This window comes from Ammospiza caudacuta, chromosome 16 (genome assembly GCF_027887145.1).
Source record: "Ammospiza caudacuta isolate bAmmCau1 chromosome 16, bAmmCau1.pri, whole genome shotgun sequence".
Lineage (NCBI taxonomy): Eukaryota > Metazoa > Chordata > Aves > Passeriformes > Passerellidae > Ammospiza > Ammospiza caudacuta.
In genome coordinates, this window is record NC_080608.1 from 2,892,708 (window position 1) to 2,917,043 (window position 24,336).

General features: G+C 55.9%; 4 protein-coding genes across 4 annotated transcripts; all 4 read right to left on the reverse strand.

The window, feature by feature from the left end:
• On the reverse strand, window positions 1-2,565 carry LOC131564955 (protocadherin alpha-13-like). The gene has a single exon (XM_058815577.1). It carries the CDS (start codon window positions 2,563-2,565, stop codon window positions 1-3), a length of 2,565 nt encoding a protein of 854 aa, XP_058671560.1.
• Window positions 2,566-2,689: 124 nt separating this feature from the next.
• On the reverse strand, window positions 2,690-9,536 carry LOC131564956 (protocadherin alpha-6-like). Its single transcript, XM_058815578.1, has 3 exons — window positions 7,013-9,536; window positions 6,683-6,776; window positions 2,690-2,810 (listed from the first exon to the last, which is right to left on the reverse strand). Exons 1-3 carry the CDS (start codon window positions 9,534-9,536, stop codon window positions 2,690-2,692), a joined length of 2,739 nt encoding a protein of 912 aa, XP_058671561.1.
• A 124-nt stretch (window positions 9,537-9,660) lies between these two features.
• LOC131564957 (protocadherin alpha-3-like) lies at window positions 9,661-16,585 on the reverse strand. The gene is made up of 2 exons (XM_058815579.1): window positions 13,993-16,585; window positions 9,661-9,788 (listed from the first exon to the last, which is right to left on the reverse strand). Exons 1-2 carry the CDS (start codon window positions 16,583-16,585, stop codon window positions 9,661-9,663), a joined length of 2,721 nt encoding a protein of 906 aa, XP_058671562.1.
• A 5,056-nt stretch (window positions 16,586-21,641) lies between these two features.
• On the reverse strand, window positions 21,642-24,272 carry LOC131564958 (protocadherin alpha-2-like). The gene has a single exon (XM_058815580.1). It carries the CDS (start codon window positions 24,270-24,272, stop codon window positions 21,642-21,644), a length of 2,631 nt encoding a protein of 876 aa, XP_058671563.1.
• Window positions 24,273-24,336: the final 64 nt, after the last annotated feature.

A 24,336-nucleotide genomic window follows, 5' to 3' on the forward strand; every position in this document is an offset into this window, starting at 1 on the left:
CTAGGGTGGATAAAAAGGATCAGAGAAGGGAATGAAAGCAGTGGCACTGACCGTGTCGAGGAGAGCGGTGGGCTCTGGCTGCGTGTCCTTGGCTGCAGGAGCGGGCGGCGGCGGAGGGAAGTTGGGGCTGAAAACCATGAGGTCGCTCTTGGCAGCGCCGTCCGCCACGCACAGGCTGCGGCTGTGGCGCTGCGAGTAGGACCAGCTGCCCACTTCGCTGGCGCACACGAGCGTCGTGGGCCCGGGCGCCGAGAGCACGGCCGCCCGCGGCGCCCAGCGCGACGCCCCGTACAGCACCACGGCCAGCAGGAAGAGGCTGGACACGGCGCAGATGGCCGCCACCAGCCACACGTTGGTGGCCGCGCTCGCCGCGCCGGCCCCGAGCTCCACGCCCGCCGCCGAGCGCGACACCGCCGCCAACGACGACGACGAGGATCCCGCGGCCAGCGCCGCCTCGGCGGCCTCGAGCAGCGACACGCTGAGCGTGGCCGTGGCCGAGCGCGCCGGCTCGCCGTGGTCGCGCACGACGATCAGCAGCCTCTGGCGAGGCCCGTCCGCCTCGTCCAGCGCCCGCGCCGTGCTCACCTCGCCGCTGTAGAGCCCCACGCGGAACGGGCCCTTGCCCCGCGGCTCCCACAGCTCGTAGCGCAGCCACGCGTTGTAGCCCGAGTCGGCGTCCACGGCGCGGATCTTGGCCACCACCTGCCCCGCCGGCGCCCCCCACGCCGCCCACGCCCACAGCGTGCCCGACTCCGAGCCCGCCCCCGCCAGCGCCTCCGCCGCCTCCGCCGCCGCCACGCCGCCCGCCTCCGCTGCCGAGCCCGCGGGCGGCAGCAGCGCCGGCGCGTTGTCGTTCTCGTCCAGCACGAACAGCTGCACCGTGGCGTTGCCGCTCAGCGGCGGCTCCCCCGCGTCCACCGCGCGCACCTCGAACTGCAGCACCTGCAGCTCCTCGTAGTCCAAGGGCTGCAGCGCCCACAGACGCCCGCTCTCCGCGTCCACCGACACGTAGCTCGACGCCGGACGCCACCCGCCGCCAAAGGACGACGACGACCCCGCGGCCCCGCCGCCGCCGCCCACGCCCACGCCGCCGTCCCACACCGAGTAGCTGACGCGCCCGTTGGCCGCCTCGTCCGGGTCCCGCGCCCACAGCCGCGCCAGCTCCGCGCCCGCCGCGTTGTTCTCCCGCGCCAGCACCGTGTACACGGCCTGCGCGAACGAGGGCGCGTTGTCGTTCACGTCCGACACCGGCACCCGCAGCCCGCGGCTGGCGCGCAGCGCCGGCGCCCCGCCGTCCTCCGCAAGCACCTCCACCTCGTACTCCGACACCCGCTCCCGGTCCAGCGCCTCGCGCAGCACCAGCGAGTACGAGCCCGCGAACGTCGCCTCCAGACCGAACGGCGACGCCGGCCACACCCAGCACCGCACGCGACCGTTCTCGCCCGAGTCCCGGTCCGACACGCTCAGCAGGGCCACCACCGTCCCCAACGACGCGTCCTCGGGCACCGGCACCGACAGCGACGTCACCCACACCGCCGGCGCGTTGTCGTTCACGTCCACCACCTCCAACATCACCTTGCAGTGGCCCGAGAGCGCGGGCGTTCCCTTATCTTTGGCTTCAATACGAAAATCAAATACACTGACGTCTTCGAAGTCCAGAGCTGCTGTAAGGAGAATTTCCCCAGTGTTGGGATTGACGGAAATGACATCTCGGCCACTAGGGGGAATAAAGTTCGTCACGGTATATATCACCTCACTGTTAAGTCCCTCATCTGCATCCGTGGCATTCACCCTCGTCACCAGCGTCCCCACCTCAGCGCTCTCTAGCAGCTGCACTTTATACACTGACTGGTTGAATTGAGGCGCGTTGTCGTTTGCATCCTCCACCGAGATCACCAGCTCCATCGTCCCCGTCAGAGATGGCCGGCCCCCGTCACTCGCCGTCAGCACCAAGCGGTGCACGAGAATCCTCTCGCGGTCCAGAGATTTCGTTAAAACGAGTTCAGGCTCAATATTCCGCTCATTCGATTTTTGTAAATCCAGAGAGAAATGCTCACTGGGGCTGAGTGTGTAGGTGAGCTGCGCGTTCGCTCCGATATCCGCATCGGATGCGCCCTCCAGCGGGAAACGAAACCCAGGAGGCGAGTTCTCCGATAAACTGAGATTTTTTCGGGCGGCGGGGAAGACGGGGGCATTGTCGTTGATGTCGGTGACCTCCAGCTGCACATGGAAGACGCGCAGTGGCCGCTCCAGCAGCACCTCCAGGCGCAGCGCGCACGGCGCGCTCTTGCCGCACAGCTCCTCCCGGTCCAGCCGCGAGCTCACCAGCAGCGCGCCGCTCGCCCCGCTCACCTCCACGCTCGCCCGCCGGCCCGGCGCCACCAGCCGCAGCCGCCGCGCCTCCGCCTCGCCCGCCTCCAGGCCCAGGTCCTGCGCCAGACGGCCCACCACCGTGCCGGCCTTGGCTTCCTCCGGCACCGAGTAGCGCACCTGCCCGCCCGACAGCGCCCAGGCCGCCTGCAGCACCAGCACCCGCACCACCGCCGCACAGCAACGCTCGCCCATCCTTCCTGCCGCTCTGCCCGCCGCCGCCGCTCTGCCTGCCGGCCCCGGCCCGGGCCCCGCACGGCTCCCCGCCGCCGCCCGCACGCACCGGCTCTGCTGCCCGGCCCGAGCCGCCCCCCCGCGCTCACAGCCGGGCTCTCCGCCGCACCGGGGCGGAGCCGCCCACACGGACCCGTTCCTGAGCCTGCAGCGACACCGTGCGCTGCTCCGCCGCCTCACACGCTCTGCATCTTCCCCCAAGCTGCCTATCGGATATGGGTATTTTTTTTGCCTTGTCTTGCTGTCGTGCTTTTCTTTTCTCCCCTTATGTGTTCCGCTTTGTTTCCACGTAATGTTTCATTTCCTCTTTTTGTTTCTTCGCTGCCCTTTTCATCGGTCTTCTCCCTTGCAATTCCTTCTTTTCAGTCATGTTTTTTCACCTTACCTTTATTTCTTTGTCCCCTTTTGTCTTTCTTCATTGTCTCTCTTGTTTTTTTGTCCTTGTTATGCCACTCTCCTTTCTTTCCACTTCTTTCCCATCTCCTTCCACCAGCCTGTATTCTTTAGCCACACTGCAAGGTCGCCAGTTTTCTCTGGCGCCGCAGAGACCATGAAATGCGGGACCATCAGTGGTAATAACGGGACATCAGTGCTGGAGAGCTGAGCTGCTCCAACCACGGCTGTTAGGAACCAACTCTGTTCAATATCTACTGATAAGTTCGGTGCGTGCTGGTCAGGTCTGTGGTCTGTTTTATATATCCATTCTGTCCTTCATTTCTTACTTTCATTCTGGTTTTACTTTTATTTGTATGGGTTCATTATTTTCTTTATTACTACTACTCCTACTGTTGTTGTTACCATTTTCCTTATGCTATTAGTATTTTCCCCATTACTTGTACCCTCTTTCTTTGATCTTTCTCTATGTCTTTTCATTCCTGCTTGTCCCTGTCCTTGTTCTTTCCCCCCCTCCTCATCTATTTCTATCTTGTCTCTTTGATCGTCCATTTTCTTCCATCCCTAAAATATTTTCCAAATCCTCCCAATGCTTTTGGGAATATCTCTCTTTCTTCTAATTTTACCTGACTTCTTCATGTATCTCCTTGTTTAACTGGTTTCAGTTTTTTAATCTTCTTCTTCAGTTTTCCTCCTTTCTCTTCTCCCTTCCTCTCCTCTTTTCTTGTCATTGCTTCCTCTACTGTTCTACCTCCCAAATTATATGTTCTGGAAATTTTTTCCTTTAACAAAATATTTTAAAAACACGTAGAGCACCCCTGCCAGGAACCACAGACATGTCCTTGGGGCCTGAGTCTCATTTCTCTTCCTTACACCTCCTATTCACGTGGAGAGGGAGCAACCTGCTTGCTGTTCATGCAGCTCCATATTCCCTCCCTCCAGAAAAAAGACACACTCCTCAGGCTCCAGTGCTCTCAAGGACCCAGCAATAACACAGCAAGGCAGTCAGATGGCAAAGAACAGCTCTACTACATCAAAAGAGGTTCCACCACTCTCTGACACAGAAGCTGAAGCCACAATTATTGGGATATCTGTGCATAGAGGCCTGAAATAGTTGAAACAAATTAGGGAATTTTTTGATTCCAGAACTGAAACCTATCAGAGCCCAACATGACAACCCTCCTTGAAGACCTAAAAAACCACTGGACAACCACAGCTCCGGAGGATTCGTCATGTACCTCAGTGCTTCCTGACTCACTTTCCTCTTGCATGTCCCAAATTCTCTTCCTCTCTGGAAGGCTCTCACTACATAGACAGCACTCCAAGAGCCTTGGTATCTACAAGACCCCACGGAAAATCTCTCCCTCACCTTAGAATGATCCACTTGGCACACACTCAAACAAAGCCATGAAAGCAACACCACAACAGCGTCACTAAAACCGCTCCCTTGACCTCCTACACATCTGTTTGGCGAAATGAATGTTGGTCCCTCCTCCATTCCCGCTTGCTGTCACCCTCTCAGGCTGTGCCTGGAAGCATCAGAAAAGGAATGAGAGCAGGTAACAGCTGCTCTGCTGGTCCAATAGGGGAACATTCTGCTGATTCAACAAAAAGATGCCACAACTGAACAGGAACTAAATTACATCAGTCTCAACAACATCCACATTTGTTCTACGACTTACCTCTTCCAAACTGGTTCCCTCTTCAGAAAATAAATATTTCTGAGGCAGGAAAGCCGGATTTAAAGGATAATTATGCTTAACATTATTAGTGTTTCTTGGGAAACTGGACAGAAATATATCACTTATGTTCCACAGAAAGCAGACAACATGCAGTGTCCATTATCCCAGGGGAAAAAGGAAGCAGACCTGTAAGCTACAGAAATTCTCTCAAAGTAATCCTCAGAAATGAGGAATAGACATTCCCCAGCACTGATGGCCAATGGCCCAAATATTTGCCACATTGCCAATGAGCGACTGCAAATAAACACAACTACAAGCAAACCCAGGAAAATAAAAGCATTTGCAGTTTCATAGAGAAGAGAATAATATAATTTTAGAAGTTCCATTCTCCTGTATGGAAATACAAATTTTGGCAACAATTTGGATACCAAGACCTATCTAACTAGAAAAGAGAAGAGAGGCAATGAGGGAAGGATTCAGAGAAGGCTCCACAGTATGATCCAAATTCCAAAAACTTCTCTCTGACCAACATCATTCCACACTAAACCCAAGTAATTAAAGGCATACAGGGGAGATGTTTTCACTAAGAGCAATACCAGGAAGAACAGTGCCCTAAGATATGCAGAACTTCTGGGTGTCCTGAGAGGACACCCAGGAAAGCAGCACTGTGTGGTGGAACCATTCCTGAAGTATTCTACTGTAATCCAGTATCTCGCACCCTGAAAACTGGGATCTGCACAGCAAAACAGTCATTCTCCATTCCCTCCCCAAATATGTATTCAACTCCTTCCATTTCCCCATGCCTGCCGCAAAGAATATACAGACTGCTGCAAATGCATTCTGTGATTATTTGACTTTTCTCCCATGCCAGGATGCTTTGGGCCTTTCCAGCAATTTCAAATACAAACCGAGTTCTCAAATGTTCTGCAAATAGAGTAATGAACAATACTGACTCCAGTCCCCACAAATCTTCTTCAAGAAAATTACACCAGCTCTGAACCACAAGCCCAGTCAAAAATATTAACTCGGTGGAAGAACGCCTACAATAGAAAACCAGAGCTGGGCTGCTCTGCAGATTTGGAGGATTGGTGCGTACATCCAGACACAAGAATGAGCCATGTGTGTTAACAGGATTCACCATCTCTACCCAGACTGACCATACAGGAGCACAAGAAGGGGAAGAAAAGCACAGCAACATTACACCCACCACCTCAACTGCACGCCTTAAATATCATGTCTCAAGCACAGATTCACAATGACAAGATCCGTGGAAGCTGCAATAAGTACCCGACAATACACATGGAAAGCTGTTTCTAGTGCTACCCTCCCACAACAACCTCCCAAAACAGCAGCAAAAATGTTCATCAGTCTTCATGTTACCAGCTGTTACCCAACACATTCCCATTTGTCAGGCAGCAGAAGGAACTGTCTCAGATAGAGATATTCAGAACCTCAAAGGATTCCGTGGCCTTTTCAATACCATATATCATCTCAAGGTCCAAAAGCCCTCCAAAATCACACCCTTGAATCTTGGGAAAGGATCCTCTTTGATGCTCCTGCCTCCTGCTAGGCATGCTCCATTCCACTCTTTGTAACATTAATTACGGAGAAAAAGGCATCATGTCACATCTCCTATTCCTCTCATTCCTTGACATGGACTGTGATTTTACAGATTATTTCCACTTCTCTAGGACAAGTCTTCCCACTGCTCCAGAACACCATCCCAGTTTTCACAACGACTCTATTGGAGCAACCGAAATGGAGAATTTACATTCTGCCGATTGAAAATACATTAGACCAAAAGTTAAAATCGTCACCTGTCCCCACGACTCTTGTAGAGGAAAATGCCAGAGGATGAGGACAGAGAAGAAACCACAGATGACACCGTCAAAGTCAGCACTCTGCAAAGGCAAAAAGGCAGTACACACAGCCCGGGGTCTGTTACAAGCACAGCCTCCTACTTTTGCGCTCCCACACTAAACCTCAGAGAAAACATTACATACCAGACAGCAAAAGCACTATCTGCAAAAATGACTCCTTGGAAAATGACTTCAACCAAGGTGAAAAAAATTTCATTTCCACGCCAGGACACCTCAGCTGCGGACCATACCAGCACAGGGGTGCAGCTACACTTTTTTCACTAGCAAGCCTTCCACTCCCATCAGCAGGAGTTCTGGGACTCCGGCAGGACCCTGCGAGAGATGCAAAGGTGCCTTTGATTTCTTAAGCACCTGACAAGCACCCATCGCCCTCACAGCACGGTCTGCTCAGAGCACAGAACAAAAGGGGCAGAAGAAGGAGAGAATAAGTAAGGTTGAGTAAGGTATGGGCACTGACCGTGTCGAGGAGAGCGGAGGGCTCCGGCTGCGTGTCCTTGGCTGCAGGAGCGGGCGGCGGCGGAGGGAAGTTGGGGCTGAAAACCATGAGGTCGCTCTTGGCAGCGCCGTCCGCCACGCACAGGCTGCGGCTGTGGCGCTGCGAGTAGGACCAGCTGCCCACTTCGCTGGCGCACACGAGCGTCGTGGGCCCGGGCGCCGAGAGCACGGCCGCCCGCGGCGCCCAGCGCGACGCCCCGTACAGCACCACGGCCAGCAGGAAGAGGCTGGACACGGCGCAGATGGCCACCACCAGCCACACGTTGGTGGCCGCGCTCGCCGCGCCGGCCCCGAGCTCCACGCCCGCCGCCGAGCGCGACACCGCTGCCAACGACGACGACGAGGATCCCGCGGCCAGCGCCGCCTCGGCGGCCTCGAGCAGCGACACGCTGAGCGTGGCCGTGGCCGAGCGCGCCGGCTCGCCGTGGTCGCGCACGACGATCAGCAGCCTCTGGCGAGGCCCGTCCGCCTCGTCCAGCGCCCGCGCCGTGCTCACCTCGCCGCTGTAGAGCCCCACGCGGAACGGGCCCTTGCCCCGCGGCTCCCACAGCTCGTAGCGCAGCCACGCGTTGTAGCCCGAGTCGGCGTCCACGGCGCGGATCTTGGCCACCACCTGCCCCGCCGGCGTCCCCCACGCCGCCCACGCCCACAGCGTGCCCGACTCCGAGCCCGCCCCCGCCAGCGCCACCGCCGCCTCCGCCGCCGCCGCCACGCCGCCCGCCTCCGCTGCCGAGCCCGCGGGCGGCAGCAGCGCCGGCGCGTTGTCGTTCTCGTCCAGCACGAACAGCTGCACCGTGGCGTTGCCGCTCAGCGGCGGCTCCCCCGCGTCCACCGCGCGCACCTCGAACTGCAGCACCTGCAGCTCCTCGTAGTCCAAGGGCTGCAGCGCCCACAGACGCCCGCTCTCCGCGTCCACCGACACGTAGCTCGACGCCGGACGCCACCCGCCGCCAAAGGACGACGACGACCCCGCGGCCCCGCCGCCGCCGCCCACGCCCAGGCCGCCGTCCCACACCGAGTAGCTGACGCGCCCGTTGGCCGCCTCGTCCGGGTCCCGCGCCCACAGCCGCGCCAGCTCCGCGCCCGCCGCGTTGTTCTCCCGCGCCAGCACCGTGTACACGGCCTGCGCGAACGAGGGCGCGTTGTCGTTCACGTCCGACACCGGCACCCGCAGCCCGCGGCTGGCGCGCAGCGCCGGCGCCCCGCCGTCCTCCGCACGCACCTCCACCTCGTACTCCGACACCCGCTCCCGGTCCAGCGCCTCGCGCAGCACCAGCGAGTACGAGCCCGCGAACGTCGCCTCCAGACCGAACGGCGACGCCGGCCACACCCAGCACCGCACGCGACCGTTCTCGCCCGAGTCCCGGTCCGACACGCTCAGCAGGGCCACCACCGTCCCCAACGACGCGTCCTCGGGCACCGGCACCGACAGCGACGTCACCCACACCTCCGGCGCGTTGTCGTTCACGTCCACCACCTCCAGCACCACCTTGCAGTGACCCGACAGCGGAGCTGTCCCTTTATCTGTTGCGTCCACTTGCAGGCGATAGAGATTAACATCCTCGTAGTCTAAGTCACCCGTAAGACGGATCTCTCCGCTATTTTGGTCAATTCGGAAAATATCTTTTCGATCCTGCGGGTACAGGATCTGGAGCGAATAGGAGATATTACTGTTCGCCCCCTCATCCAGATCCGTGGCATTTAGTCTGATCGCCAAAGTGCCGCGTTCTGCATTCTCTGGGAGCTGCACTTTATACACAGACTGATTGAAATGCGGCATGTTGTCGTTCACATCCAGCACTGAGATCACCAGTTCCAATGTCCCCGTTAGAGATGGCCGGCCCCCATCTGTTGCCGTCAGGACCAACCGGTGCACGGGAATCGTCTCGCGGTCCAGAGATTTCCTGAGCACCAGGAATAAGGACTCACCGTCCTCCTCCGTTTTTTGTAAATCCAGAGAGAAATGCTCGCTGGGGCTGAGTGTATAGGTCAGCTGTGCGTTCGCTCCGATATCCGCATCGGATGCGCCCTCCAGCGGGAAACGAGACCCCGGCAGAGTGGTGAATTCAGTGATGCTGAGGTTTTTCCGGGCGGCGGGGAAGACGGGGGCATTGTCGTTGATGTCGGTGACCTCCAGCTGCACATGGAAGACGCGCAGCGGCCGCTCCAGCAGCACCTCCAGGCGCAGCGCGCACGGCGCGCTCTTGCCGCACAGCTCCTCCCGGTCCAGCCGCGAGCTCACCAGCAGCGCGCCGCTCGCCCCGCTCACCTCCACGCTCGCCCGCCGGCCCGGCGCCACCAGCCGCAGCCGCCGCGCCTCCGCCTCGCCCGCCTCCAGGCCCAGGTCCTGCGCCAGACGGCCCACCACCGTGCCGGCCTTGGCTTCCTCCGGCACCGAGTAGCGCACCTGCCCGCCCGACAGCGCCCAGGCCGCCTGCAGCACCAGCACCCGCACCACCGCCGCACAACAACGCTCGCCCATCCTTCCTGCCGCTCTGCCCGCCGCCGCCGCTCTGCCTGCCGGCCCCGGCCCGGGCCCCGCACGGCTCCCCGCCGCCGCCCGCACGCACCGGCTCTGCTGCCTGGCCCGAGCCGCCCCCCCGCGCTCACAGCCGGGCTCTCCGCCGCACCGGGGCGGAGCCGCCCACACGGACCCGTTCCTGAGCCTGCAGCGACACCGTGCGCTGCTCCGCCGCCTCGCACGCTTCGCATCTTCGCTCGAGCTGCCGACATGCTAGGGGTATGTTCTCTGCCGTGCCTTGCTGTCGGGCTCCTCTATTTTTTCCTTTACCTCTGATCCTTACTTTGCACGGAATCTTTCATTTCTTCTTCTTGTTTCTTCACTGCCCTTTTCATTTGTCTTGCTACCTTGCAATTACTTCTTTTCAGTCATGTTTCGTTTCTATTTCCTTTTTTTCTTTGTACCCTTTTCTCTTTCTTCATTGTGTCTCTTCTTGTTCGTCCTTGTTATGCCACTCTCCATTCTTTCCACTCCTTTCCCATCTCCTTCCACCCACCTGTATTCTTTAGCCACACTGCAAGGTCGCCTGTTTTCTCTGGCGCTGCAGAGACCATCAAGTCTGGGACCATCAGGAGGTCATTGCCGGGGAGTTGTGCTGCTCTAAACCAAAGCTGTTAGGAACAAACTCTGCTCAATATCTACTGATAAGTTCAGTGAGTGCTGGTGAGGTCTATGGTCTGTTTTATGTTTCTAATCTTCCTTCGTTTCTTACTTTCATTCTGGTTTTACTTTTATTTGCATGGGTTCATTATTTTCTTTATTACTACTACTACTGTTGTTATTACCATTTTTCTTATGTTATTTGTATTTTTCCCATTCGATTTACCTTCTTTCCCTTCTCTTTCTTTGATCTTTCTCTATGTCTTTTCATTTCTGCTTATCCCTGTCCTTGGACTTTCTTCCCTCCTCATCTATTTCTATCTTGTCTCTTTGATTGTGTTTTTTTTTCCTTCTCTAAAATATTTTCCAAATCCTCACAATGCTTTTGGGAATATCTCTCTTTCTTCTTCTTTTACCTGTCTTCTTCATGTATCTCCTTGTTTAGCTGCTTTGGGGTTTTTTTTAATCTTCTTTCTACCTTCTTCTTCTTTCTTTCTCTACTCCCTTCCTCTCCTCCTTTCTTGTCATTGCTCCCTCTGCTCTTCTACTTCCAAAATTATATGCTCTGGACATTATTTGCTTCAACAAAATATTTTGAAAACACCTACAGCACCCCTTCCACGAACCAGAGACATGCCCTTGGGGCCCGAGTGTCATTTCTCTTCCCTTCACCTCCTGTCCATGTGGAGAAGGAGCAACCTGCTTGCTGTCCATGCACCTCCAACTTCCCTCCCTCCAGAAAAAGGACACACTCTTCAATCTCCAGTGCTCTCAAGGACCCAGCAATAACACAGCAAGGCAGCCAGATGGCAAAGAACAGCTTTACTACATCAAAAGATGTTCCAATATTCTCTGACACACATGCTCAAGCCACAATTATTGGGATATCTGTGCATAGAGGCCTGAAAGATTTCCAACAAATCAGGAAATTTTCTCATTCCAGAACTCAAACCTAAGACAGAACAACATGACAACCCTCCTTAAAACCTCAAAGTATGCTCGGCAATCACAGCGCCTGAGGACTCCTCATGTATCTCCGTCCTTCCTGACTCACTTTCCTCTTGCATGTTCTATGTTCTTCTCTCCCTTTTTGGAAGGCATGTGCTGCCTAGACAGCACACCAAGAACCTTGATATCTAGGAGGCCCCACGGAAAATCTCTCCCTCACCTTAGAATGATGCACTTGGCACACACTCAAACAAAAGCCATGGAAGCAACACCACAACAGCGTCACTAAAACCGCTCCCTTGACCTCCTACACATCTGTTTGGTGAAATGAATGTTGGTCCCTCCTCCATTCCTGCTTGCTGTGACCCTCTCAGGCTGTGCCTGGAAGCATCAAACAGGAATGAGAGCAGTTAACAGCTGCTTTGCTGGTCCAATAGGGTGAATATTTTCCTGATTAAACAAAAAGATGCCACAACTGAACAGGAACTAAATTACACCAGTCTCATGAAGATCCACATATGTTCTATGACTTACCTCTTGCGAAATGGTTCTTTCTTCAGAAAATAAATATTTCTGAGGCAGGAAAGCCAGATTTAAAGGATAATTATGCTTAACATTACCAGTGTTTCTTGGGAAACTGGACAGAAATATATCACTTATGTTCCACACAAACTGGAAAACATGCATTGTCCATTATGCCCTTCTCTCCCAGGGGAAAAACTAACCAGACCTGTAAGCTACAGAAATTCTCTCAAAGTAATGCTCAGAAGAGAGGAATAGACATTCCCCAATACTGATGGGCAATGGACCAAATATCTGCCAAATTGCCAATGAGAGACTGGAAATAAACATAACAACAACAAACCCAGCAAAATAAAAATATTTGCAGTTTCATAGAGAAGAGGATAAAAATAATAAAACGAACTCCCATTCTCCTGTATTGGAATGCAACTTTTAGACACATCTTGGATACCAAGACCCATCTAGCAAGAAAAGAGCAGAGAGGCAATGAGAGAAAGGTTCAGAGAAGGCTCCGCAGCATGATCCAAATTCCAAAACGTTCTCTTTGACCAACAACTTTCCACACCAAACCCAAGTAATTAAAGGCACGAAGGGTAGATGTCTTCACTAAGACCAATACCAGGAAGAACAAGAGTTCCCTAAGTTATGCAGAACTTCTGGGTGTCCTGAGAGGACAACCGGGAAAGCAGCACTGTGTGGTGGAACCATTCCTGAAGTATTCTACTGTAATCCAGTATTTTGCACCCTGGGAACTGGGACCTACACAGCAAAATAGACATTTCCCATTCCCTCCCTAAATATGTATTCAAATCCTTCCATTTCCCCATGCCTGCAACAAAGAATATAAAGACTGCTGCAAATGAATTTTGTGATTCTTTGCCAGGATGCTTTGGGACTTTTCAATTTCAAATTGAAATTGAAATTGAAAGCAATTACAAAACAAACCGAGTTCTTAAAGGTTCTGCAAATAGAGTAATGAACAATACTGATTCCAGTCCCCACAAATCTTCAAGAAAATGACACCAAATCTGAACCACAAGTCCAGTCAAAATATTAACCGGGTGGAAGATTTTCTACAATAGAAAACCAGAGCTGGGCTGCTCTGCAGATTTGGAGGATTGTTGTGTACATCCACTAAGGCTCACCAAAATGAGCCAAGTGTGATCACAGGAGTCAGCATCTCTACCCAGACTGACCATGCAAGAGCACAAGAAGGGGAAGAAAAGCACAGCAACATTACACCCCCCCCCAACTGCTCTTAAATATCATGTCTCAAGAGAAGCACAGATCCACCATGGCAAGAGCTGTGGAAGCTGCTATAAGCACTCTACAATACACTCGGAAAGATGTTTGTAGTGCCACCCTCCCACAACAGCATCCCTGAAACAGCAGCAAAAATGTTCATCAGTCTTCATGTTACCGGCTGTTACCCAACACATTCCCTGTATCAGGCAAGAGGCAGCACAAGGAACTGTCTCTGATAGAGATATTCAGAACCTCAAAGGACTCCCACATATTAGCTCCATTCAGTACCACATATTATCTGAAAGTCCAAAAGGCCTCCAACATCAGACCCTTGGAATTCAGGAAAGAATCCTGCCCAGAAACGCTCCGTGCCAATCCTGCCTCCTGCTAGGCATGCTCCATTCCTCATTATTACATTAATTCTGCAGAAAAAGGCCTCATATCTCATATCCTATTTCTCTCATCCTATGACATGGACTGTGATTTTACAGATTATTTCCTGTTCTCTAGGACAAGTCTTCCCACTACTCCAGAACACCATCCCAGTTTTCACAATGACTCTGTCGGACCAACAAATATAGAGAAATTTCACTCTGCCGATTGAAAATACATTAGACCAAAAGTCCAAATCGTTAGCTGTCCCCACAACTCTTATAGAGGAAAATGACAGAGGACGAGGACAGAGAAGAAACGACAGATGACACCGTCAAAGTCAGCACTCTGCAAAGGCAAAAAGGCAGTACACAGTGCCAGGGCTCTGTTACCAGCCAGCCTCCTTCTTTTGCGCTCCTACACTGAACCCGGGGAAAAGACTACCAGACAACAAGAGCACTATCTGCAATGCTGACTCCTCAGAGAAGGGATTTCATTTTAGGGGAAAACAATTCATACCCACACCAGCAAACCTCAGCTGAGGACCGTAGCAGCACAGGGGTGCCGCTAAACATTTTTCACTAGCAAACCGTCCCCACCTACCAGCAGGAGTTCTGGGACTCCGGCAGGACTCTGCGGCAAATGCAAAGGTGCCTTTGATTTCTTAAGCACCTGACAAGCACCCATCGCCGTCCGGCCTCAGCAATGTGGCCTGGATGACAGCACCGACTGCTCAGGGCACAGAAACAAAAAGGAAGAAGCAAGAGAGAAGAAGTAAGGTTGAGCAAAGTATTGGCACTGACCGTGTCGAGGAGAGAGGAGGGATCCGGCTGCGTGTCCTTGGCTGCAGGAGCGGGCGGCGGCGGAGGGAAGTTGGGGCTGAAAACCATGAGGTCGCTCTTGGCAGCGCCGTCCGCCACGCACAGGCTGCGGCTGTGGCGCTGCGAGTAGGACCAGCTGCCCACTTCGCTGGCGCACACGAGCGTCGTGGGCCCGGGCGCCGAGAGCACGGCCGCCCGCGGCGCCCAGCGCGACGCCCCGTACAGCACCACGGCCAGCAGGAAGAGGCTGGACACGGCGCAGATGGCCACCACCAGCCACACGTTGGTGGCCGCGCTCGCCGCCCCGGCCCCGAGCTCCACGCCCGCCGCCGAGCGCGACACCGCCGCCAACGACGACGACGAGGATCCCGCGGCCAGCGCCGCCTCGGCGGCCTCGAGCAGCGACACGCTGAGCGTGGCCGTGGCCGAGCGCGCCGGCTCGCCGTGGTCGCGCACGACGATCAGCAGCCTCTGGCGAGGCCCGTCCGCCTCGTCCAGCGCCCGCGCCGTGCTCACCTCGCCGCTGTAGAGCCCCACGCGGAACGGGCCCTTGCCCCGCGGCTCCCACAGCTCGTAGCGCAGCCACGCGTTGTAGCCCGAGTCGGCGTCCACGGCGCGGATCTTGGCCACCACCTGCCCCGCCGGCGCCCCCCACGCCGCCCACGCCCACAGCGTGCCCGACTCCGACCCCGCCCCCGCCAGCGCCACCGCCGCCTCCGCCGCCGCCGCCACGCCGCCCGCCTCCGCTGCCGAGCCCGCGGGCGGCAGCAGCGCCGGCGCGTTGTCGTTCTCGTCCAGCACGAACAGCTGCACCGTGGCGTTGCCGCTCAGCGGCGGCTCCCCCGCGTCCACCGCGCGCACCTCGAACTGCAGCACCTGCAGCTCCTCGTAGTCCAAGGGCTGCAGCGCCCACAGACGCCCGCTCTCCGCGTCCACCGACACGTAGCTCGACGCCGGACGCCACCCGCCGCCAAAGGACGACGACGACCCCGCGGCCCCGCCGCCGCCGCCCACGCCCACGCCGCCGTCCCACACCGAGTAGCTGACGCGCCCGTTGGCCGCCTCGTCCGGGTCCCGTGCCCACAGCCGCGCCAGCTCCGCGCCCGCCGCGTTGTTCTCCCGCGCCAGCACCGTGTACACGGCCTGCGCGAACGAGGGCGCGTTGTCGTTCACGTCCGACACCGGCACCCGCAGCCCGCGGCTGGCGCGTAGCGCCGGCGCCCCGCCGTCCTCCGCACGCACCTCCACCTCGTACTCCGACACCCGCTCCCGGTCCAGCGCCTCGCGCAGCACCAGCGAGTACGAGCCCGCGAACGTCGCCTCCAGACCGAACGGCGACGCCGGCCACACCCAGCACCGCACGCGACCGTTCTCGCCCGAGTCCCGGTCCGACACGCTCAGCAGGGCCACCACCGTCCCCAACGACGCGTCCTCGGGCACCGGCACCGACAGCGACGTCACCCACACCTCCGGCGCGTTGTCGTTCACGTCCAGAACCTCCAGCACCACCTTGCAGTGACCCGACAGTGGAGGATTTCCTTGATCTGTAGCATCCACTTGCAGGCGGTACTGACTAACTTCCTCAAAATCTAAATTAGTCCTGAGACGAATCTCTCCGCTTTTTCTGTCGATTCCGAAAACGCCTTTTCCATCCTGAGGAAACAGAGTCTCGAGAGAATAGGAGATATTACTGTTTGAACCTTCATCTAAATCCGTGGCATTTAGTTTGATGACTAACGTGCCGTGTTCTGCATTCTCTGGCAGCTGCACTTTATACACCGACTGGTTGAACTGGGGCGCATTGTCGTTTGCATCCAGTACCAAGATCACCAGCTCCATGGTGCCCGTCAGAGATGGCCGGCCACCGTCTATGGCCGTCAGCACCAGCCGGTGCACGGGAATCGTCTCGCGGTCCAGAGATTTCCTGAGAACCAGGAATAAGGACTCACCGTCCATATCGTTTTTTTGTAAATCCAGAGAGAAATGCTCGCTGGGGCTGAGTGTGTAGGTGAGCTGCGCGTTCGCTCCGATATCCGCATCCGACGCGCCCTCCAGCGGGAAACGAGACCCGGGCATTGTAGATAATTCCGCGATGCTGAGGTTTTTCCGGGCGGCGGGGAAGACGGGGGCATTGTCGTTGATGTCGGTGACCTCCAGCTGCACATGGAAGACGCGCAGCGGCCGCTCCAGCAGCACCTCCAGGCGCAGCGCGCACGGCGCGCTCTTGCCGCACAGCTCCTCCCGGTCCAGCCGCGAGCTCACCAGCAGCGCGCCGCTCGCCCCGCTCACCTCCACGCTCGCCCGCCGGCCCGGCGCCACCAGCCGCAGCCGCCGCGCCTCCGCCTCGCCCGCCTCCAGGCCCAGGTCCTGCGCCAGACGGCCCACCACCGTGCCGGCCTTGGCTTCCTCCGGCACCGAGTAGCGCACCTGCCCGCCCGACAGCGCCCAGGCCGCCTGCAGCACCAGCACCCGCACCACCGCCGCACAGCAACGCTCGCCCATCCTTCCTGCCGCTCTGCCCGCCGCCGCCGCTCTGCCTGCCGGCCCCGGCCCGGGCCCCGCACGGCTCCCCGCCGCCGCCCGCACGCACCGGCTCTGCTGCCCGGCCCGAGCCGCCCCCCCGCGCTCACAGCCGGGCTCTCCGCCGCACCGGGGCGGAGCCGCCCACACGGACCCGTTCCTGAGCCTGCAGCGACACCGTGCGCTGCTCCGCCGCCTCACACCCATCGCAATAGGACCCGTGTCGCCGCCTCGGATGGTCATCTCCCCTGCCGTGTTTTGATCCACTTCTCCTGTTTTCTTCTCTCGTTTTTGTGTGGGTTTTTTTTTTGGTTTTGTTTCCTTTTTGCTGTGTTGGCGTTTCCTTGCAAATATACCTTACCTTCCTCCGTGTTTTTATTTTTTCATTTTGATTTCTTGACGCTGTTCTCTGTCTTTCATCGTCTCTCTGTCTTTCCCTTTCCTTTTTTTTCTCCTCTCTTTATTACATCATACGTCCTTGCCTTTTGTTTTTCTTCTTTTTTGTATTTCGCTTTCTTTTCACTTTTCTCCCCCTTCCTTCCCTACATTTTATTCCATTTCTGTTCTCTTTCCATCATTCTCTTCTCTTCACTCTGCTGCCAGGTCTCACATATCAGGAGCCGCTGTGCCAACCATCCAGCCGGATTCCAGCCATCAGCGCCGGAGATGCTCTAACCAAGGGAGAGGCTGTTAGGGAACTGCTCCGTTCTGCGTTTATAGGTACAGTCCGTGCATGCTCTTTAGCTACTTTTCTTCTTTTCTTTCTTTGTATTCTTTATTGTATTCTTCATTGTATTCTTCATTGTATTCTTTATCCTTTCTTCATTACATCCTTGTGCTGTTAATTTCTATCACGTTTCTACCTTTTTTCTTTCCTCTCCTCTATTTCCTCCTTTCTGTCCTCATTTCCTGCCCTTCTCCCTTCCTGTATACAATGATAGTGTCAGTGACATGCTCGTGATCTCTTTTGTAGTTTCTCAATCTCTCACTCTTCCTTCTTTCTATTGCTTTTTTGTTGTCTTCTGCTTCTTTTCCTTGCCTGCATTGCTTCCTCCTTCTCTTCCTTCTCCACCTCTCTTCTTTGTCCTGCCTCTTCTCTTTTTTCGTCGTTGCCTTTCCTTTGTTTCCTTACACAACATGTTTCTATGCGACTGTATCACTTTCACCATGCAGCACGGAATGAAAGCAAGCTCCCATTCCTCTTCCCCACCATATTCCATCTGTCCAGAAGAGGAACAACTGCCCTGGTTTCCAGGCTATTCAAAACAGACAGAGGGCTTCTTCACCTCTCCTCCAGCTAAAAGACCACACTCTCAGCTCCTTTCCTCTCAACAAAGAGAATCCACCACACTCTGAAACACAAGCCCAAGACCCAGCTACTTCAATGCCTGTGCAAAAAGGTCTCAAAGATCCAAATCAGCTCAGGACACTCTTCCAAATGGCAGCTTACCATCATTGGAGCACAGTACACCAATGTGCCACAAAGGCTGAGAAAGCAGGGGAACACCACAGCTCCTGAGATCTACATTTCTGGCCTCATTTATCACATGTACGGTGAAAGCCAAGCTCTTGCTTCTCCTTTCCAGGCTGACATGCTCTGCCAGAAAAACTCAGCACCTTATCCAGGGGCATTAGTCCCAATGGAATCTCTCTCACTTTGCAGCACACTCCACCCAGCCAAAGCTGCAAAGGTAATACCGTGGCATTTCCCCCAAGAATATCCCCTCAGCTCCCAATACATCCACTCTGAAAAACACATGAGGGCCTCCCCTCCATCCATCACTGCTGTCGCTAATTCACACTGTGCCTGGAAGCAGATGGAACAGAATAAGCAGTGGTGCTTTGCTGGCCCAGTCATAGGATACCTCAAATAGGAAGGGACCCATAAGGATCAACAAGCCCAGCTCCCAATCCAGGCAGCCTTTGGTCAACCCAATATGAAGGTTCTCAGACTCAGCAGGAACAGAAGTGCAACTGTCTCACACGCTCATCTTTTTTAGCTAGAAGGGACTTACCTGCAGCATCACTGGTTGCTTCTTCAGAATGGAAACTTTTTCAGGGAAGGGGAAAAGAGGAATAATGTTTTTTACCCCCAGTGTTATTAGAGAATTCTGGGGAACATGGATTGGGGAAAATAACACACATTCTTCAAAACCCTTGAAATCACTGGACAGAGCAGAGGGGAAGCAGGAGGAGCAATGGAAAGATAAAGATGTTGTCTCAGCCTCAGCTCAGAATGCTGGAAGAGCAACCCTTACACTGATTGCAAATTGCCTCCCAAGGCCTGCCAAAATTCATCAATCTACATTTCACCATCTGTTACCAAGACATTGCCAATAGAAGAGAAGCAAAACAGAGAAATGGGCAGTTTGGTAAGAGGAGAGAATAAAAACAAAGGATCCCATTCCACTATATTTAAATACAAGCTTTGCCAATTTCTTGAAGGGCACTTCATCAACTGCCTAACAAAATTAAGCAGGGAGTTTACCAAGGAGAAGTTCAGAGAAGTCTGGCCAAACATGATCAAAATGTGATGAAGCTTCTATTTCACCAAGACCACTTCCCATCAAAAGCAAGTGATCCAAGTTGTGTATGACATGTGTCTGACATCTGGCAGGAAAAGCATGGAGAGTACCAAGGAATGGGGATATGCAGGACTTCTGAGAGGATTCCAGACAAGCATCCCTGTGTATTCCAGGCCTTGTTTTTAAGGTAGTCTGCTTGCATATTCTATCACTTGCCCCTGGAAATTGCCTGTCCACAGCTAAACAGATATTCTCCAGTTCTTCCCCAATAATACAGTCCATGTTCAACACAATGTCCTCATTTTCTCAGGGAAGAAACTTCCCCACTCAAAGTCACCCTTCTCTTGATGGATGTCTCAAGGCCTTCTCCATGCCACTTACAGGACTGCCACAGTACGCAGACACAGTGCCACTGTGACAGACCAGCGCTTCAAACTCATTTGGAGCATAAACCAGGCCTTCAGCTCCCCTCCTAAATGGCACAAAGAACTTATGAAATGGTGCAAACTCACACAGAATTTGGCAGGCTCTTCCCACCTGTGTGAATCTCACTATGAATATGCTTTCTGCTTTTCAGCCATCTCAAGGGGAAACAACATGGAGCTCCATACTAGAATTCATAAAAATCCTGTGATTAGTGGTGTCACAGCTGTGATCCCAGTCCACACAGACTTTAGACGTGGAAGTGCTACATCAAATGCTAAAGTGCAAGTGCAGTCACGATATTGACTGTGTGGATATCCCCATAGATATGTGGATAATAGTTCTATGATATAACACTAGGCCTGGGCTGCTCTGGAGGTTTGATGTATATGTACACATTTCAGAGTTAACTGTATCATGGCACTGCTACCCAGGGTAATAGTGCAAGTGCACAGGCAGGGGAAACAAGCACACAGAGATTACCCCCACTTTCTCAACACGCCTGTTTACTGATCCCATCCGAGGAGAAGCAAGGAACCATTATTGCAAAGTCTATGAAGGTGGAAGTGACTGTGGATGCCCAGTACAGCAGGCTGAAACTCTACCCTCCCACAACTCCTTTCTCAAAATAAGCAGGCAAAGGTTCATCAGACAACATTCAGCATTCTGCATGGCATCTCCTCTTACACATCTCCTATGGTAATCACTCAGTAGCACAAGGTATCTCAGGTAGAAGATATTCATAAGGTCAAAGAGTATTTTTGGCATTTCAAAACCATGTAACTATCTGAAGATCCATAAAGCCTGCACATGAAGACACTTTGGACCCTGAAGATCATCCTGTGAAAGAACATTCTGTTCATCCTGCTTCATTCCTCTAGGTATCCTGGGACATGCATTCTCAAGAAAAACACATCAACTCCATTTCCTGTCTTATGTCATGGTGCATGGAATTCCTGTTCCCACAGACAGATCTTCCCACTGCTCAAGGTCACCCCTCACACCAGGAAATTGTCAGATCCTACCCAGTACCACAGGCCACAGATTCACTCCCCACTTCAAGGCCCATTTCAAGTTTACTTATCCTTCTCAGCAACGACAGCACCACAAAACACTGACAGGCAGTATCATGTACAAGGTATCATGTACATGTACAGCACACTTTCTGCAGCTGACCCATTGTGTTTTGCAATGCTGTAACTATCTCAGAAGAAAGCATGACCTGGTAACAATAATCTTTTCAAAGGTGATGTCAAGAAATCTCTTAATAGGAATGGCACTGATGTCATGCTCTGAGAGGGAAACCAAAATGCTGGGGAGCATATGAGTGTAACATTCAAATCTGACCATTTACAGGAATGTTATTTGAGATTTGGTAGGGAAAGCTGGGGCTTAGGGGTTAATATTTCTTTCTAGTTTCAGAGAGGAACATTGCCCCAAGGCTTTTGAAATAATGTCACTGTCGATACAAATTTGGAAAGGGCAAAACTAGCCAGGGTGTTCCATGACCCTTCTCTGAATGGAAACATAAATCCACAACGTAGGGACCAGGCAGCAGGAAGAGAAACAAATTTTACCTTGAAAAAACCCACCACAACACGGATAAACTCTATACTGCCTTTATTGTTTCCTTAATGATTCTAGTGGAGGTACCGACTAGATACGATTTTTCCATGGCACTCAAATAGCCACACTGCATCACATGGCTTGGAGAGGGAAATGAATGAAAAGAGATTTCAGTAACAATCCAGAATAAAACAGGCAAGGTATCAGTCAACAAAGACAATAAGACGGCGTGTAGTGCTGGGAGGACTGTCAGAACCACAGCCTGCCTATCTTGCACTCCATCAGCAAACTCGGGTGGAAACCCTAAACTGAACCAGGCAAGACAGTTTCCAAACCTGACACCCTAGGGCACTTCTCATTGCAATAGGCAGGGAATTCATTCTAGGACAGAACGATTGACACACAGAGCAGCAAACTGCAGCTGGGGAGCATAACTGCACCAGGCTGCGGCGATAATTCTATATTCCCCCAAAGGGCAGATGCAAATGGGCCATTGCTATCCATAAGCACCCGTGAAGAAACCGTCAAGAACTCATCTGTCTCAGGCCGTGGGAACGGAGCCCGGATTCCGGCAAAGCCTGCAAACCTAGATGGACAGAAGCGTTTGGTACGGTGGGAGACGAGAGAAAGGCAGTGGCACTGACCGTGTCGACGAGAGCAGAGGGCTCCGACTGCGCGTCCTTGGCTGCAGGAGCGGGCGGCGGCGGAGGGAAGTTGGGGCTGAAAACCATGAGGTCGCTCTTGGCAGCGCCGTCCGCCACGCACAGGCTGCGGCTGTGGCGCTGCGAGTAGGACCAGCTGCCCACTTCGCTGGCGCACACGAGCGTCGTGGGCCCGGGCGCCGAGAGCACGGCCGCCCGCGGCGCCCAGCGCGACGCCCCGTACAGCACCACGGCCAGCAGGAAGAGGCTGGACACGGCGCAGATGGCCACCACCAGCCACACGTTGGTGACCGCGCTCGCCGCGCCGGCCCCGAGCTCCACGCCCGCCGCCGAGCGCGACACCGCTGAGGACGCCGCCGCCGCCGAGGATCCCGCGGCCAGCGCCGCCTCGGCGGCCTCGAGCAGCGACACGCTGAGCGTGGCCGTGGCCGAGCGCGCCGGCTCGCCGTGGTCGCGCACGACGATCAGCAGCCTCTGGCGAGGCCCGTCCGCCTCGTCCAGCGCCCGCGCCGTGCTCACCTCGCCGCTGTAGAGCCCCACGCGGAACGGGCCCTTGCCCCGCGGCTCCCACAGCTCGTAGCGCAGCCACGCGTTGTAGCCCGAGTCGGCGTCCACGGCGCGGATCTTGGCCACCACCTGCCCCGCCGGCGCCCCCCACGCCGCCCACGCCCACAGCGTGCCCGACTCCGAGCCCGCCCCCGCCACCGCCCACGCCGCCGCTGCCGCCACGCCGCCCGCCTCCGCTGCCGAGCCCGCGGGCGGCAGCAGCGCCGGCGCGTTGTCGTTCTCGTCCAGCACGAACAGCTGCACCGTGGCGTTGCCGCTCAGCGGCGGCTCCCCCGCGTCCACCGCGCGCACCTCGAACTGCAGCACCTGCAGCTCCTCGTAGTCCAAGGGCTGCAGCGCCCACAGACGCCCGCTCTCCGCGTCCACCGACACGTAGCTCGACGCCGGACGCCACCCGCTGCCACCCGACGACGACGACGATCCCGCGCCGCCGCCGCCCACGCCCAGGCCGCCGTCCCACACCGAGTAGCTGACGCGCCCGTTGGCCGCCTCGTCCGGGTCCCGCGCCCACAGCCGCGCCAGCTCCGCGCCCGCCGCGTTGTTCTCCCGCGCCAGCACCGTGTACACGGCCTGCGCGAACGAGGGCGCGTTGTCGTTCACGTCCGACACCGGCACCCGCAGCCCGCGGCTGGCGCGCAGCGCCGGCGCCCCGCCGTCCTCCGCACGCACCTCCACCTCGTACTCCGACACCCGCTCCCGGTCCAGCGCCTCGCGCAGCACCAGCGAGTACGAGCCCGCGAACGTCGCCTCCAGACCGAACGGCGACGCCGGCCACACCCAGCACCGCACGCGACCGTTCTCGCCCGAGTCCCGGTCCGACACGCTCAGCAGGGCCACCACCGTCCCCAACGACGCGTCCTCGGGCACCGGCACCGACAGCGACGTCACCAACACCTCCGGCGCGTTGTCGTTCACGTCCAGCACCTCCAGCACCAACTTGCAGTGACCCGACAGAGAAGGTGTCCCCTTATCCCTCGCTTCGATTTGTATCTCATATAAACGAACCTCTTCATAGTCCACGGTGCCCACCAGATTAATTTCACCCGTCATCGCATTTAAAAGGAAATTGTTCATCCCCTTTTCAGGAAAAATATTGCTCACACTAAATTTCACTTCTCCGTTACTTCCCAAATCAGGATCGGTGGTATTCACTCTTGCCACCAGCGTGCCCACCGCAGCACTCTCTGGAAGATGCACTTTATACACAGACTGGTTGAACTGGGGCGCATTGTCGTTTGCATCCTCCACAGAGATTACCAGCTCCATTGTCCCCGTCAGAGATGGCCGGCCCCCGTCAGTCGCTGTCAGCACCAACTGGTGCACGGGAATCGTCTCGCGGTCCAGAGATTTCGTGAGTACCAGAAACAGGGATTCTCGATATTCCTCACTCCGGTGCAAATCCAGAGAGAAATGCTCGCTGGGACTGAGTGTGTAGGTGAGCTGCGCATTTACTCCGATATCCGCATCCGACGCGCCCTCCAGCGGGAAACGAGACCCCAGCACAGACGATTCCGCGATGCTGAGGTTTTTCCGGGCGGCGGGGAAGACGGGGGCATTGTCGTTGATGTCGGTGACCTCCAGCTGCACATGGAAGACGCGCAGCGGCCGCTCCAGCAGCACCTCCAGGCGCAGCGCGCACGGCGCGCTCTTGCCGCACAGCTCCTCCCGGTCCAGCCGCGAGCTCACCAGCAGCGCGCCGCTCGCCCCGCTCACCTCCACGCTCGCCCGCCGGCCCGGCGCCACCAGCCGCAGCCGCCGCGCCTCCGCCTCGCCCGCCTCCAGGCCCAGGTCCTGCGCCAGACGGCCCACCACCGTGCCGGCCTTGGCTTCCTCCGGCACCGAGTAGCGCACCTGCCCGCCCGACAGCGCCCAGGCCGCCTGCAGCACCAGCACCCGCACCACCGCCGCACAGCAACGCTCGCCCATCCTTCCTGCCGCTCTGCCCGCCGCCGCCGCTCTGCCTGCCGGCCCCGGCCCGGGCCCCGCACGG